At 36.1% G+C, this 17,544-nt stretch overlaps 1 protein-coding gene across 9 annotated transcripts in view; it reads right to left on the bottom strand.

Moving 5' to 3' along the window:
* LOC102523668 (protein FRA10AC1) overlaps nucleotides 1-17,544 on the bottom strand; it is a 71,037-nt gene that overhangs the window by 19,433 nt on the left and 34,060 nt on the right. For 4 of the 9 annotated variants that reach the window (XM_032491303.1, XM_032491302.1, XM_032491304.1 and 1 more), the window contains 6 exons: nucleotides 11,728-11,804; nucleotides 10,341-10,436; nucleotides 10,164-10,209; nucleotides 7,547-7,623; nucleotides 4,051-4,134; nucleotides 3,389-3,476 (listed from right to left, as the gene is read on the bottom strand). In XM_032491303.1, coding sequence (XP_032347194.1) covers nucleotides 3,389-3,476; nucleotides 4,051-4,134; nucleotides 7,547-7,623; nucleotides 10,164-10,209; nucleotides 10,341-10,436; nucleotides 11,728-11,804 — 468 coding nt within the window. The other 5 variants (XM_014558355.2, XM_032491306.1, XM_032491301.1 and 2 more) reach the window with 5 other exon arrangements.

Raw genomic sequence — 17,544 nt, 5'->3', positions numbered from 1 at the left:
TGCAGTCTTTGGAGTTAGACTGGGTTTATGTCTTAGCTCTACCACTTGACAGCTGTATAATATTGAACAAGTTATTTACTCCATTTCTGTCTCGGTTTCCTCTTATGTAAAGTGGAGATAATATGAGTACCTATTTCTTTGGGTTAAGAGGTTTAAATGGGATAATAGATATAAAGTACTTAAAATACTACCTGGTGCATAGCAAACAATGGTCCAGGGGCCTGCTGACTATTTTTATAAATAAAGATTTATTGGACCACAACCACACCCACTCATTTGTATATGGCTCTTTTCCCACAGTAACAGCATTGTAATGAATAGGAAAGAACAATAGCATCAATCTGGAGCCTGCAAGTAGAAAGTTTTTAAATTTCCTTCTGAGATTCCTAAACATTACTTTGTAGCTAACCCTCGAACAACAAAGGGTCTAGGGGTGCTGACCCCCACGCAGCTGAAAATCCAAGTGTAACTTTACACTTAGCCCTTCATATCCACGGCTTGCAGATCACTTAGTAGGGTGGAATGTAACAGTGAAAGAAATCACGCATATATAAGTGAACCTGCTCAGTTCAAATCCACGCTTGTTCAAGGGTCAACTGTATTTGCTTTCTCACTAAAAATGATAAAATGTTAAAATGATAAAATGTTTTCCTCCACTGCCTTTTAAGATTCATATTCATATGCTAAATTACTATAACTTTAGTAAATGGTTTAGTTTTCTATTCAGTTTACCATAAGAGTTAAAAGCTCAGCTCTAGAATGATGCTGACCCAATGCAAGCTCTATCACACTAGTTCTGTGAGCTTGGGAAAGTTACTTAACTTCTTAGTCCATTTCCTTTTTACGTATAAAAATCCTAATCTCATAGGTTGTTGTAATTAACAGAATTCAGTTAAGTGTTCAATGCTTATTTTTATTTTATTTTAAAATCATCTATTACTTGAATTAGTCAATTTTGTATTTTAAATGCAAATGAGGGCTCAAAATATTTAAAAATATTCTGATTAAAACCCAATGAAAATAAAATCCACCAGTCTAGGAAAAAAAGAAATAAAAAATTCAAAATAAGTGTTTAATTCTATTTTTAAGCCCACTTATGTATGTGAGGATTGTCTGCCATCCAACATATGCTGGGCTGTCCACTGAAGTGCAGTCAAATGTGTACAGCAATAGTGTCCAAACTTTTTCTTTCATTCATTAATCTACTCAACAAATAATTATTAAGCAATAATTTACTGGGCTTGGCGCTCAGCTGAAGGTATAAAGCGATTATTAAAATAAATGCTTGTCACCAAGAAGGTTGCAATCTTATAATGGGATAAGAAATGTAACAACTACAATATGTCCTACTAAAGACTGCATAGAAGTTTTGTCTCAGTATGTTTTTCTATTCTTTCCTGACATATTTTCCTGTGGATTGGTTAAACACTGGAATTACTCAGGGTTTGGGGCTTAGCTTCCTCTTCTTCTTACTCTACCCTCTAGCACAAAGGTCACACACACAAGCAGTAAGAGAAAAGTCTCCTGACTTTCTGACACAACAAAGTTCCATGGCCATCTATTTGAACTTTAATGTAAAAGGAAAACAAGGAAGCTCATTCAAGCCACTGTTACTTGGGAGTGCTTGCTGGTCCCTGCAGCTTAATCTAACCCAAACTGATACAATGGTCCAACCAAATTTGCAGTGATGAAAGGGAAAAAGCAACAAAGAAGGAAATGGGGGTGTGGGACAAAAGCTGAAATTCACTAAAAATGCCCTAAGTATCTACTACCTATATTAGGCATTGAGCTAGGAGCTGGTTAACTAAAAATGAATAAAACACTCTTTGTGTATGTAGAACTATGAGAAAATGCATCCTAGAAAAAAGTCGAAGACATTATTTTTTCTCCAACATCTCAAACATGGCATGCTAAAAAAGTCATTATCTTTCCCAAAATGATCCCTCTCATATATGTGGGGCAGGGGCTACTATGGGAAATCTCTGTACTTTCCCCTCAATTTTGCTGTGAATGTTAAACTCCTCTAGAAAAGTCTTTTTCAAAACTCCCCCTCTCGCTGTATTTCCTATTTCTCTAGTATCTGTTCTCAAAACAGGCAAGTCACATCTGATTTCTCATTTGCACTTACTTTGTATCTAACTAACTTATCATGTTCTAATAGGAAAATATAATTTGTTTCACGATTATGCACGTTAGAGTGTGAGTTTCAATAATATACTGGGTTTTTATAAATGGGGAATACAAATATTTAATTATTTATGTCTACTTTCTTCCCTCAACTGTAGTTCTTTTCTGAATGGCAGACACCATGTTTTAACCCAGCTCACCAAGCCCAGTCTTCAATAAATACTGGAAAACAATTAACCAATGAACCAGGGTTGAAAAAGCTGCTTTGTTTTATGCTTCTAGAAAGACTTAAGCTTCAGTATAATAACTTCAAGAACCTCCAACTGCTTTGGTGCTTTTTGGATTTGATACGGTCAATAACTATCCCAGAGATGAGAGCCAGTTCACAAGAAACTGAGGAACTCTCTGGGATACACCAAGTGCATGAATTTGTAAACAAGGTTATAAAAATGGACACTATTATTATCCTTAAGAATATTGTGAAGCAACCCACATATAAAAGGGACTACTGAAAACATTATTCAAGCAATGAAGGTCTGAGATTTAACTATTTAAGTGAAAAAGAAATTCTTACGATAAACAAATCTAAGATAACTTTTTAAATAGTTGTCTTTCTTAATACAAATGTACATTATGCAAAACATACAGATTTATGCAACATTCCCTCCCCTCCCATTTCAAACTGAGATCATCTGTTCCTTGGTCATCTTCTCTAGCTACAAATATGAAATTTAACATAGGAATAAAAATTGCTTTAATATTCATCAAAATAAGATGTAGAGACAGAAGGGAAATTTGCCATTATTAACTGGCACTGATAAGAGCTAATTTTACTAGAACAGACATTTATACAACAGAAGATGTGCATCTGTTTCTCTATAAATGGTAATTTGAAAAAAAAAAAGCCTATCAACTTCAAGTGTCATTTGTGAAATAAGACATCAATGCTGCAGTGTCAAACCAGTCATTATAATCACTAGAGGCTCTGCGAGAGTCAGGATAAAACAAGATCCAGTAGCTACTTGTATTTAACTATAGACTGTTCATGCCTCAGCTCACAAAGAGGCACCCTTGACTAAGGGGCCCTTTGTAAGTTTCATAGCTAAAGAGGTTAAATGGTCCAACGGAAACTTCACAGATGCAGGACAACTTAGACTTGAATTAGCATCTTTAAAAGAATAAGGTGGGGCACAAGAGTACATTAAAAAGTAATACTGTACATGAATAATAAATTTCTTCTATAAATATTCGGAAGGCATACCTTATTTTCTTTGTATCTGCTGAGATCTGCTATGCAATATTCCTTGAATAATTTATCATAGTATTTCTTTGCAAGTCTCTTCTCCCTCCATTAAAAAAAAAATACAAATCTTAAACATGGAAATTCAATCACTGCTTGGTACTTGGAAGCAATGTCAAATAAATAGCGCATATGATATAAATGTTTTAAAAGAGGCCTATTACTTACATGTGTATAGAATATCTGAATATTCACTATCAATAGTGGGTCTCTCAGGGAGGGAAACTCAAAGTCTGATAGAGATGAGGAGACTCTACTCTTTACTTTTTACCTTCTGTAATGTTTGACTTTTTAAAACCATTTTCAGGTATTATACTTTTCCAAAATATTTTTAAAATTAAAAAAAAAACGTATTACAAGACAATAAACAATTGTGTAAAAATTTTATAAATTATTTTTTAATGACAAAGTCAAGCAAGAAGAAGTCAGTTCAAATTGCTAAAAATTACCAAAAGAATCAAACCAGATTCAATCATCTGAGGCATGGTTTTATGTTCTTGATTCACAATTGTCCTATGCAGGGGCTGAATGCTTTGGACAGCTGACAAGGTAAGCAAACACTCAGAGCAGAGGAGAGAGGACTATAGCATTTGATGCATTATTCCTCACGTGGCTAAAATTACCAATTCATGTCCATTTCATCCTCCTCATTCCATAGAAATCTATGATTTTCTCGTATAACATCCATGTCTGTCTTGTCATTTTCCCTGGAAAAATAAAACAATTTTAATTTAATATGAACACAAAATTAGTCAAATTTAGGAGGTTAAACAGTTCTGAGATTTTTTCCACACCTGAGTAAAAATAAGATACACAAAGATAAAGACAGTTTTATCTGTGAGTAGGTATGTATATATATTTATAAAATGTATTTAAGTATATTTTCAAATGGCACTTACAAAGAATGCTGCTACAGAAGCAAGTTATCAACACTCATTTATGGTAAAAACTCTAACCAAAGTGGGTATAGATGGAATATATCTCCACATAATAAAAGCTATTTATGACAAACCTACAACTTTTCAATGGTGAAAAGCTGAAAGCCTTCCCACTAAAACCTGGAACAAGACAAGGATGCCCACTCTCATCACTTCTATTCAATATAGTACTGGAAATCCTAGCCATAGCAAATAGACAAGAAAAAGAAATAAAAGGAATCCAAATTGGAAGAGAAAAGGTAAAACTGTCACTATATGTGGATGACATGATACTATATATAGAAAACCCTAAAGGCTCCACAGAAAAACTATGAGAGCTGATAAAAGAATTCAACAAGGTAGGAGGATACAAGATTAACACAGAGGAATCAGTTGGATTTCTTTACACTAACAATGAAATATCAGAAAAGGAAAGTAAAGAAACAATCCCTTTTAAAATCGCATCCAAAAAAATAAAATACTTGGGAATAAATCTGACCAAGGAAGTGAAAGGCTTATATGCAGAGAACTACAAAACATCAAGTAAGGAAATTAAAGATGACCTAAAGAAATGGAAACTTATCCCATATTATTGGATTGGAAGAGTTAATATTGTTAAAATGGCCATACTACCTAAAGCAATCTACAGATTTAACATGATCCCTATCAAATTACCAAAGACATTTTTCACAAAACTAGAACAAATAATCCTAAAATTAATATGGAATCACAAAAGACCCAGAATTACCAAAGAAATGCTGAAGAAAAAGAAAGAAGCTGGAAGAATAACCCTCCCAGTCTTCAGACAATACTACAGAGCTACAGTAATCAAAAAACCATGGTATTGGCATAAAAACAGACATACAGATCAATGGAACAGAACAGAGAGCCCAGAAATAAATCCACAGACCCATGGTCGGCTAATCTTCAACCAAGGAGGCAAGAATATACAATGGAGAAAAGACAGTCTCTTCAGCAAGTGGTGTTGGGAAAACTGGATATCAGCCTGTAAATCAATGAATTTACAACACTTCCTCATTCCATACACAAAAATTAACTCAAAATGTCTTAAAGACCTAAATATAAGACAAGACATGATAAATCTCCTAGAAGAAAACATAGGCAAAACATTCTGTGACATAAATCTTAGCAATGTTGTCCTAGGGCAGTCTAACCAGGCAATGGAAATAAAAGCAAAAATAAACAAATGGGACCTAATTAAACTTATAAGCTTTTGCATAGCAAAAGAAACCACAGCAAAACAAAATGACAACTTACGGAATGAGAAAATACTTGCAAATAATGCCACTAACAAGGTCTTAATCTCCAGAATATATAAACAGCTCACACAACTTAATAACAAAAAAACAAACAAACAAACAAAAAACCCAGTCCAAAAATGGGCAGAGGACCTAAACAAACAAGTCTCCAGTGAAGACATACAAATGGCCAATAGGTACATGAAAAAATGCTCAATATCACGAATTATCAGAGCAATGAAAATCAGAACTACAATGAGATATCACCCCACACCAGTCAGAATGGCCATCATTCAAAAGTTCATGAATGATAAATGCTGGAGAGGGTGTGGAGAAAAGGGAACCCTTCTACACTGTTGGTAGGAATGCAGTTTGGTGCAGCCATTATGGAAAACAATGCAGAGATTCTTCAAAACACTGAAAACAGACTTACCACATGATCCAGCAATCTCACTCCTGGGCATATATCCAGAAAGAACTCTTATTTCAAAAAGATGCATGCACCCCAGTGTTCATAGCAGCATTATTTACAATAGCCAAGACATAGAAACAACCTAAATGTCCATCGACAGATGACTGGATAAAGAAGTTGTGGTATATCTATACAATGGAATACTACTCAGCCATAAAAAAGAGTAAAATAATGCCATTTGCAGCAACATGGATGGACCCGGAGATTGTCATTGTAAGTGAAGTAAGCCAGAAAGGAAAAAAAAAATAAAAATACCACATGATATCAGTCATATGTGGAATCTAAAAAAAAAAAAAAATCAAAACAAATGAACTTATCTACAAAACAGAAACAGACTCACAGACATAAAAAAAAAACTTATGGCTACCAGAGGGGGAAGAGCGTGGGAAGCAGTAAATAGGAAGATCAAGATTTGCAGATACTACTATATATATAAAACAGATTAACAAGTTTATACTGTATAGCACATGGAACTATATTCAGTATCTTGTAGTAACTTACAATGAAAAAAATGAAAATGAGTATGTATATGTATAATTGAAGTATTACACTGTACACCAGAAGTTGACACAACACTGTAAATTAACTATATTTCAATTAAAAAAGAAAGTGAGTTAAATGGATAAGGAATCTACCCATCTCTATCATTGGTTTCAATTATACAAAGGGTGCTAAATTACCAAAGCTAGGATGAGAAATCTGAATAAACTAAATGGTTAAGGAAAAATGAATGAAAATAAGTTTCAGAATCTAAAATAAGTCAGTAACACCATCTTATTGCGATCTAATTCTAAAAATATATGAAGAATCTTTCCATACCTCATTTTACTAGTTTCCTAGGAAGATTGAGTAAAGAGGGAAGGAGTTGAAGATGATCTGTCAAGATGGTAACAGTCTGGGGCTAGAACAAGGGGTTGCTGGGGAATACAGGGTAAACTGAGAGGAAAGTTTGGGGTAGATGAGATGATATGAAGTTTTTTAGGGCTCTACCAACTCAGAAAGTTGTTAAATCAGAGGTAAAAACCCACACAAAACCAGGAGGCTCTGACAGAAGAGTCTCAGCTGTAAGGAGGAATTTCATGTGTGGGGACTATTAGTGAGGTTTCTTGTTTGCCCTACCTCTAAAAAGGCAATCCCAAACACTGAAGTCTAAACAGTTTATTATTTCAGAGATCCTTGTGGAAAAAAAAAAAATTACTGCAGAGTCAGGCACATGAGTATTCCTCAAATACCCTCTTATTGCCAGGATCAGCTCTGGCTAAGCAGGCTACCTGAGGCCTGTTGCCAGAGAAACAGGGTTCATGATGAGCTACTTAGCTAGAAGCTATGGATGGCCTCTCCATCCGACGATGTAACAAAGAAACTGGAATGGAAAGCAGCAGAAAAAGGACAGAATCAGAAGACACAGTAGCTGTGAGTCTTGAAAGACATCCATACCCTCTTCCCATTGTGTAAATTTCATGACACTTACCCCGATCGCCTGAAGTCTTCTTTTTTGCCACCGTAATATAAAATATAGTCATTTACAAACTTTGTATGCCTTTGATACTGAAATGCAAAAAATTAAGGATTTTATTTGCTCAGAAGTTGTTCTGTGTCAATAATATATTAGTGAGTTAGGGGGAAAGCACAGTGTGAGTATATTTAGCTTTAAAAAATATGCAAATATATACTATACATGTCTATAAATTCAAAAAAGACCTAAAAGGGTAAATACTAAACTGTTGAGAGTGAACACAGTAGAGAGGCTTTCACTTTCTACTGAATACTGTTATATTGTTTTGAACATTTTCTATCAGTAACTCTCTGGGGATAAAGAGAGCTTCCATCCTACTGCTGAACTACATACAGCCTCATACCACCACTCATTTTCATTATCACAATATGAGAAATAAGCTTTACTTCCTAAAGTTAAAGGTAGGGGTAGAATTTTTCTTTCATTATTTTAAAACACAATTTAGCTATTCCAGTAACAATAAAGCCTCTGAAATAGAAGATGTAACTTTTATAATATTAAATCCTAACATTAGACTTTTAAAAATAAATAAATAAGAGATCAGATGTTATTTCATATACTTTCTTTTAATGTTCAGAGAAGCTACAGTCATGTTTTTTCAATGCAATATAACAAGATACATAAGCATTTTACATTTTGTTTTAAAAAGCTCACTGGTACTCCCACTAGAGCTGAACATGCGTATAATAGAACTCTAATACTGTCTGTGACTACACCCTATTATATTGAACAGTGATTTCATTGATCACAATGTGTTCTAATAGAATATTGAATCAAAGCATAATTCCCAAACTGGCAACAAAGCAATTAACATTTCAGAAAAGAAAAAAACAAAAAAAAAGAAAAGAAAAGCCAGATACCCAGCAATCTGGGTTCTATCTCTTGGACTATCACTAACTGGTCATGAGATGGTGGCAAGTCACTTAAACCTTGGGTCAGCAAACTTTTTCTGTAAATAGTAAGTATGCAGGCCATATGGTCTTGGCAAAACTACTCAGCTCTGCCATTTTAGCCTGAAAGTAGGCACAGATAATAACTATATGAATGGGCATGGCTGTGTTCTAATAAAACTTTTATTTACAAAAACAGGTGGGAGGTGGGACTTTGCTTCCTGGAAGATGGAGCAAAGATGTACAGGTGACCTTTGAACAACAGGGTGGATAGGGGCCTCCATCCTCCATGGTGTCCAAAATCTGCATATAACTTATAGTCAGCCCTCTGCATCCACGGATTCAACCAACCACAGATTGTTAGTACTACAGTGTTTACTACTGATAAAAATCCATGTATAAGTGGAGCTGTACAGTTCAAACCCTGTGTTGCTCAACTGTACTTTTCTCTATTCTTTCCACTAAGAACAACTAAAAACCTTAGAAATTATATATAAAACATAAGAAGACTCTGAAAGGTAGCGAGAAAAGGGCAGACCAGCTAGGGACCTCAAGACCAATGGTTTATGATACAGTGGTGAGCTTCCCTGGTTTTCTTTTTACTTCATTAATCCCTGACTTGGAGGTGAAGAAGCTGGCAATGTGGAAAAGCCAACAAGCACCGACAAAATAAGTCCCAACAAAAGCCTGTTCTAACAAGTAACTAGGAGAAAGAGGCAGCCTAGGAAGACAGATAGCATTTAGCTAGACAATAATTACTCTACTCCAGCCAAACACTCTAGAAAACCTACGGCCCCACCTCTAACCATGCCGGAAAAGGGGACCTAGACTTTCGCCCTCATCAGGCTGTAACTAGATGCTCCAACGTCCCCAGCTGAGTGGTATCACAGAAGGCAGAGCAGATGTAGAGATGCTAAAGGAACAAGTGGCAGATGAGATCCATGGAAAGCTAGGCTACTGGGTTAGGAGATAAGAGGAATAAGTAAACTGGTGACAAGAGAACTTCTATAACTTAAAGAAAGGAGTCAGGAATGATAAAGTGAAAGACGTGCTTACAGGAGAGCAGATGTGTCCAGCTGACATTGTCTCCTTCTCCCAATCCTCACCATAGCAATAAATACCCAGAAAACTCTTCATTCTTCAATATTCCCAACAGTCATATGGATGGCCAGTGGTAGCAATTAGTGTAATAAGTTACAGTTTTATCAAAAAATTGAGCTGAGACACAGCTTTAACAGGGAAGTTAAGGTATAGCTTAAAGATAGCCCCAACTCATGTCTGAAAGTTGAAGCCACAGCAGGCATGAGAGAGATCTATTATTAAGTACAAGTTTTACAAAGACCTTAAGTAGCCAAGAACGAGGTAGGAAGACAAAAAGTTAAAATGAGACTGAAGATAATAGCATAAAAATGAGAAATGTTGACAGTTTGACAAAAATAGGTTGGGAAAACATGCAAATTCATGGACTTTGTAAACCTCTTTATAGAAGATTAGTTAATATGTTTTATTATTTTTTGTCTCTAAATCATAATATACATTGTAAATAAGAACTGCACTGAAAAGTATAAATGAAAAATTCCGTATCTTTAAATATGAAATATGTCTATCTGACTTCACAAGATTTTATGAAATAATTTTAAAACTTGTATTAATTATAAAATTGAGAAATAGAAAAAGGATACAGCATCCATAGCTATGAGATGAAACCTTCTATTTCTTGCTTCTTCCCTGTTAAGACAAATTTTATTTTAAGCAAATTCAAATGTCTACATTTAATTCATATAATAAAATCCCCAAGTTTCCGGGTTTGCAAAAACATCTTGAACCAAAAAAAAGTAATTTACATTGAAGTACCATACCTGTCCAGCAATTCTGCTGCAACTTGTTTATGGACCACCTTTCCATGTTTTTCTTTCTGAAATGGCTTTTTGAGCAGTAAGTCATCTTCAACTGTCCTGGTTTATCAAGAAGAAAGATTATTACAAGAGTTTACTTTTCCTGTTTCCTTATATTATTATGGTTGGAACATGTTTTGAAGATTTCAACTCTTATCTAAAAAAGACTCGCTGATCTTTAATGAGAAATTTTACATCCCCTTCAATAGACTAATTAATATCTTAACTTTATTTAATACCTATAAAAGGAAGAAGATGAAACTAACAAATATGTGGGTTCTGGTGCCAGACCACCTAGGTTCTTTGGTTCAGATTTTGGCTCTGTCATTCACTATCTTTTGCGCCACAATTTCCTTGTTTATAAAGTAGAGATAATGAAGCTCTCAGTAATCAATAACATGGAAAAAGAAAGGCTGACTATAGATGATATAGTCTATAGACGATTAGCCTTAGTTATATAAATAGATATAACCCTAGAGCACAGTAAATTACCCAACTAGATTTGCTCAAATTCTGTTCTTACAAAGTAGTATTTTGGAATGAAAAATCTTGACAATGTAAAGCACCATAAAATGTAATTTATTACATAATTATTTCTATTCTTTTGGTTATCCATGAAGACTGAGTACCCAACAAAAATGTTCAGTCCCAATTAGTAAGCTTAATATATTGCTTTCAGTGTGAAGGAATAAACCAATTTTTAAGTTTGCTAAATATGAATCAATCACTCCAAAGTTGATGGATAAAATCAAGTTTCTAAGCATTGAAAGCTGAAAACAATGCTTGAACACAGCAACTCCACCAAGATGTAGCCTCCTTGTAAGGCTCAGGCTTTATCTGCTAATAGTTCTTATCACTTCCCGTTCAATTAAAAACTTCCACAAGCTCCTTCCTCTGGCCACTTATTCTGCTCATTCATAAAACCATGAGAATTGTGCTGCATTACAATCTCATCCTCTGCACTAATCTCTTTCGAAGTCAGGTGCAGCCAAGCAAAGGGATCACCAACCAAGCCCCTTCTTAGCTATTACAGTCACAAGAGCCCTTGACAGTTAAATGAAAAGTAGAAATGCAAGAGTAATTTAAGAGCTTTACCTGATTTCCTTTTTACCCCCACACTCTCTTTCCATAAATCCTTTCACAGCATAAACCTTATTTTTTAAATTTTTCACACAACTGGGCTCAAATTTTTGAGTCAATTCATTAATAGTTTAATGAACAAAAATTCACTCAGTAGAGCATCATTGTCTTCACATGCAAACACCATCCTAAAACTCTCAATATTACTTATTTATACTCATCTCAATCTAGAAAGGATAGAGGAAACACAGATCAATAAAAAATTACTTACCTTTTTTTCCTTTTGCTAGATCCTCCACAGTGTTCATCATCACTAAAATCGGAGTCATAGCCTCCGTGACCATGCATCTGTTAAGAAGTATAGTCAGTTACTCAGAACCCAAGTTGCTCATTGTTAAGGAAACAGAATAGTCCACAAATGAGTTAACTTTAAAAGTCACAATAGTTTTAAAGGATCGTGGTGGGTATATCATGTTCATGGGCTATCTAGTCACCTAAAACTTTCATTCACTTTAAAGTAACAAACTTACCCTTCAGAAAATGAATCATTTTCACCTTAATTACCATTAGGCCAACAAGGGAAACTATTCTTTGACCTTTCCATTGGAAACCAGGTCTAGAAGCTGCCATGTCACTGCCTACAAGTTTCAGCAATGCTTTACTTAGAAAAAAAAAAATTTATTGAAGTACAGTCAATTACAATGTATCACTCTCTGGTGTACAGCACAATGTCCTAGTCATGCATATAGATACAGACATTCATTTTCATATTCTTTTTCATTAAAGGTTATTGTAAGATATTGAATACAGTTCCCCATGCTATACAGAAGAATTTTTAAAACCTTTTTATATATATTTTTATATACAGTGTCTAACATTTGCAAATCTCAAACTCCCAAATTTATCCCTTCCCATGGTAATCATAAGATTGTTTACTATGTCTGTGAGTCTGTTTCTGTTTCGTAGATGAGTTCAGTTTCCTTTTTTAGATTTCACATATAAGTGATCTCACATGGTATTTGTCTTTCTCTTTCTGGCTTACTTTACTTAGAATGATGATCTCTAGGTCCATCCATGTTGCTGCAAATGGCATTATGTCATTCTTTTTTATGGCTGAATAGTATTCTATTGTATAACTATGCCACAACTTCTTTATCCAGTCATCTGTCAACGGACATTTAGGTTGCTTCCATGTCTTGGCTATTGTATACAGTGTAGCTATGAACACTCTGGTGCATGTATCTTTTAGAATTAGAGTTTTCTCTGGATATATACCCACAAGTGGAGCAACAGTTTACTTCTATTTGACTCAGAGTAATAACAGTTGCTGTGTATTTATCATCAGCTTTGTTTCAGGCATTATTCCGAACACTGTTTCTAATTCTGCTACCTAGGAACTATTATCTCCACTTTAGAGATGAAGAACTCAAGGATGTTATGATATCACTTATATGTGGAATCTAAAAAAAATGACACAAATGAACTTTACAAAACAAAATTTACAGAACAGAAAAAGACTCATACACATAGAAAACAAACTTACGGTTACCAACGGGGAAAGAGGGAAAGTAAATTGGGAGTTTGAGATTAGCAGATACAAACTACTATACATAGAATAAACAACAAGATCCAACTGTATAGCAAAGGGAATTCTATTGAATAACTTATAATAAACTATAATGAAAAAGAATATGAAAAAGAATACTATATGTATAGCTGAATCACTATGCTGTATACCAGAAACTAACACAAGATTGTAAATCAACTATACTTCAACTAAAAAAAAAACTAGAACAAAATAAACCAATAATATGCGGCAAATATGTGACCAAGCTGATTCACCTGATTCTTAAGCCCATGAACTCAGTTACTACAAACTGCTTCTCTGGAATATGCTAATATTTTTATTATTATGTTTATTTATGTATTATTTATTATTATACTCCCATTAGTGTGAACAGTACACAATTGATGAAAATTTTCCTATCTTTTTTCATATGTGGAGATTTCCTTTTTCTTTTAAACCTAGTTTCTTCAAAGTAAAACACCTTGTTCTATGTTCTAATTAACTTTATTTTGTTTTAACTCATTTCTTAATCAAAATTCTTAGAAACACTGAAAGATCTCAACAGTCACTCAGTTGTTACAAGCTCCTGGTTTCAGCATTACACTGCATCTGGGAACACATTAATAGGGGATGGATGGATAACTTGACTATTTCATGTCATAAATACCCAAATCATATGGCTACCTGGAACCAGGCCTGGTCAAATATATATCACATTTTTTTAAACTCTAATATTCACTATAGCACGTACAGCATAAAGAGGAAAGAACTCCCTAAGCTTCACTGCACTGGACCTAAGAAAAATATGCTTCTGGTGCTGGCTACTTGAATAAACTACTTCATTTCTTTAGGTTTCATCAGCTAAATAAAGTGGCTACATCAAAAAATCCTTAAATCCTATGAGTCTGTGATCTTTATAATTCCATTTCAAACTCAGGTGTGGGGTATATATCTCTCTTCCTTGTCCCACAGAATTCAAGAGGATGGCTCCAGTGAAAGTCCAAGGCAAAAGTTTATGTCACAGTTCCAACTTAACCATCATTTACATCGGACACACCTGGATCTCACACTTTTTATCATGTTAACTCCTTGCACCTGCTGTTTTATCACATCTTTCCAAATCATACCAGCCTCATTCCTTGTCCTCACTTTCCTCACATGTTGATGGGGGACAACCACTTGTGTGGAGCTTAGAGATGTGTTCTGGGATCAGCCTGCCAGAATGTAATTCCTGGCTCTGCAACTTTTCGTGTCTTTGGCCGTGTTCCTTAACCTCTGGAAGCCTGTCTCCCCTTCTATAAAGTTCGGCTAACTAGAGTACCAGTCTCACAGTACTGGGCATTAAATGAGTTACCGCATACAACGGGTTTTAGAACAGATTCTGGTACAGTAAAACCCTATCAACGTTAATTACTGTTATCGTCGTCACCTGGTTCCCACACCCCGCGCCACCACCTCCTACTCTTGCTCCCCTTCCCTGTCTCATTTTTCTCACTGGCGGCTTCATCCATTTCATACCCATTTCAACTTAGTCGTTGCACTAAAAAAGCACTCACTCCAGACTACGAAGCAACTGACAAGGCCCGAGAAAATTCGAGAAGGGAGACGCCGGATGTCTCCAGAATCTATCACATACATACATACAAACATACATAAAATTAACTAGTAACATACGAACAAGTTTCGAGGTCCTTCCCGACCGCAAAAACACTCATGACTCTTCTCACACACCCCTCCCTTCCTCCCTGCTCTGCCAAGTTAGTCCGTGCCCCTGTTCTTTGCCGGCGTCTGCAGCGACAACTCACGACCTGAGCGAGCCGTGCAGCACTGGCCCCGTCCCCCAGGTCGCGCAGACCCGCCGCAGCCGCCGCCGCTGCCGCCGCCGCTGCCGCTACCGCCGCTGCCGCTACCGCCGCAGCCCGCTCCCCGCCTACGGGTCCCGACTGGTCGCTGCTTCCGGTCCGGCTCGGCCGCGCGTCTCACTTAAATGACACCGTCCCCCGACGCACCGCCCTTGTGCTACAGTCGAAAAAGCCCCGGGAAACAAAGGCAGCGGGAGAATAGGGCCGGAGGGGAAGTGGAGGCTCCCAGCTTTCCTCAAGTCACAGCATCGGGCTTTTTTCCTGGGCCTCCTCCTTCCATTTCCCTCCGGGATCCCAGCATGTAATATCGTGTTGCACTGCTCATACTAAGCCCACGCTCCTCGTTTGAAAATGTGTTTTGTTTTAGAAAAAGACCCTGCCTGAATATCACCTGCCGTCCTCCTTCTAGTAACCTTAGTAACGCCTCCTCGAGCATCCTCGCTGCGCGTCTCAGTCTCCGATCTGCCTCTCCTCCCCCTTATCCCTTCCCAACAAAACAGTTCTCATAATTAGAACAAAAATAACTTTCCATTGCTTCACGACCCACACAATAGATGCCATTCCAAATGCAGTGCTGGTGGCAGAGGAGCTCATCAAATATGCGAGGAAAGGATGAAGAGGGAATAGGGGATATTTCACAGGGTCTCGAATTCTCTGCAGACAAGTGACTTGGTGTATGTGAAAAGGGATCCAAAGTAGTTACTTAAAAAAAAAAAAAGAAGAAGAAGAAAAAGAAGGGGAAAAATACAAGCAGGAAAAGTTACATTATTTCAAGCTCCGCCAGGTTCTACCTTTTCTACAGTACGATGCCCTACCCTATTCCTTTGGTGCCTAGTTACTGAGTTCCTGTCTTGTCTCCCTCTGGCTGATACTAATCATCTTTGCTTCCTCCTCGGTACCCAACAGGGTTCTTTGGAATTCACAAGCGCTAATTAAATATTTCTTGAATTCAACTGGCTCAGCACTGACTTTTACAGCTGGCTCATTTTAGAGAAAACCTTGGCACGTAGTACACATTCATCGTTTTACACCATTTGCAGTAAATACTACATAACAATATCCTTATCCGTTCAAGCCCCACTTCTATCCCTGTTAGTAAATTACAGACACATCCTACTTTACCCAATGCAGTAAATGTGATCTTAAAATCTGTAAGTTAAATTATTGTAAATTCAATTATTTCAAAATGCAATCAAATTATACTTCAATAGAGCATTTGTTGAAAATATTTAAGGCAATAGGAAGCCTCATGATTTAACATTATACTATATTGAATTATTTTGCCAAGCAATTCCTTTTTTAGTAAATATCTAAAATATCTATTTAGTTCCTTTATTTATTATTAATAAAAACAAACACACCATTACCCAGTATCCAATTTACCTTCTACCAATATTTGACCTTTAATAGCATCTCCCTACCATTCTTTTTTTTTTAACATTTTTTATTGATTTATAATCATTTTACAATGTTGTGTCAAATTCCAGTGTTCAGCACAATTTTTCAGTCATTCATCGACATATACACACTCATTGTCACATTTTTTTCTCTGTGAGTTATCATAACATTTTGTGTATATTTCCCTGTGCTATACAGTGTAATCTTGTTTATCTATTCTACAATTTTGAAATCCCAGTCTATCCCTTCCCACCCTCCACCCCCCTGGTAACCACAAGTCTGTATTCTCTGTCTGTGAGTCTATTTCTGTCCTGTATTTATGCTTTGTTTTTGTTTGTTTGTTTGTTTTTGTTTTTGTTTTTTAGATTCCACATATGAGCGATCTCATATGGTATTTTTCTTTCTCTTTCTGGCTTACTTCACTTAGAATGACATTCTCCAGGAGCATCCATGTTGCTGCAAATGGCATTATGTTGTCGGTTTTTATGGCTGAGTAGTATTCCATTGTATAAATATACCACATCTTCTTTATCCAGTCACCTGCTGATGGACATTTAGGCTGTTTCCATGTTTTGGCTATTGTAAATAGTGCTGCTATGAACATTGGGGTGCAGGTGTCATCCTGAAGTAGATTTCCTTCTGGATACAAGCCCAGGAGTGGGATTCCTGGGTCATATGGTAAGTCTATTCCTAGTCTTTGGAGGAATCTCCACACTGTTTTCCATAGTGGCTGCACCAAACTGCATTCCCACCAGCCGTGTAGGAGGGTTCCCCTTTCTCCACAGCCTCTCCAGCATTTGTCATTTGTAGATTTTTGAATGACGGCCATTCTGACTGGTGTGAGGTGATACCTCATTGTAGTTTTGACTTGCATTTCTCTGATAATTAGTGATATTGAGCATTTTTTCATGTGCTTTTTGATCATTTGTATGTCTTCCTTGGAGAATTGCTTGTTTAGGTCTTCTGCCCATTTTTGGATTGGGTTGTTTATTTTTTTCTTATTGAGTTGTATGAGCTGCTTATATATTCTGGAGATCAAGCCTTTGTTGGTTTCACTTGCAAAAATTTTCTCCCATTCCGTAGGTTTTCTTCTTGTTTTACTTCTGGTTTCCTTTGCTGTGCAGAAGCTTGTAAGTTTCATTAGGTCCCATTTGTTTATTCTTGCTTTTATTTCTTCTAGGAGAAAATTTTTTATATGTATGTCAGATAATGTTTTGCCTATGTTTTCCTCTAGGAGGTTTATTGTATCTTGTCTTATGTT

Source organism: Camelus ferus, chromosome 11 (genome assembly GCF_009834535.1).
Source record: "Camelus ferus isolate YT-003-E chromosome 11, BCGSAC_Cfer_1.0, whole genome shotgun sequence".
NCBI classification, from domain to species: Eukaryota; Metazoa; Chordata; class Mammalia; order Artiodactyla; family Camelidae; genus Camelus; species Camelus ferus.
The sequence above is the reverse complement of the archived record's forward strand: the minus strand, read 5'-3'. Positions and strand labels throughout refer to the sequence as shown.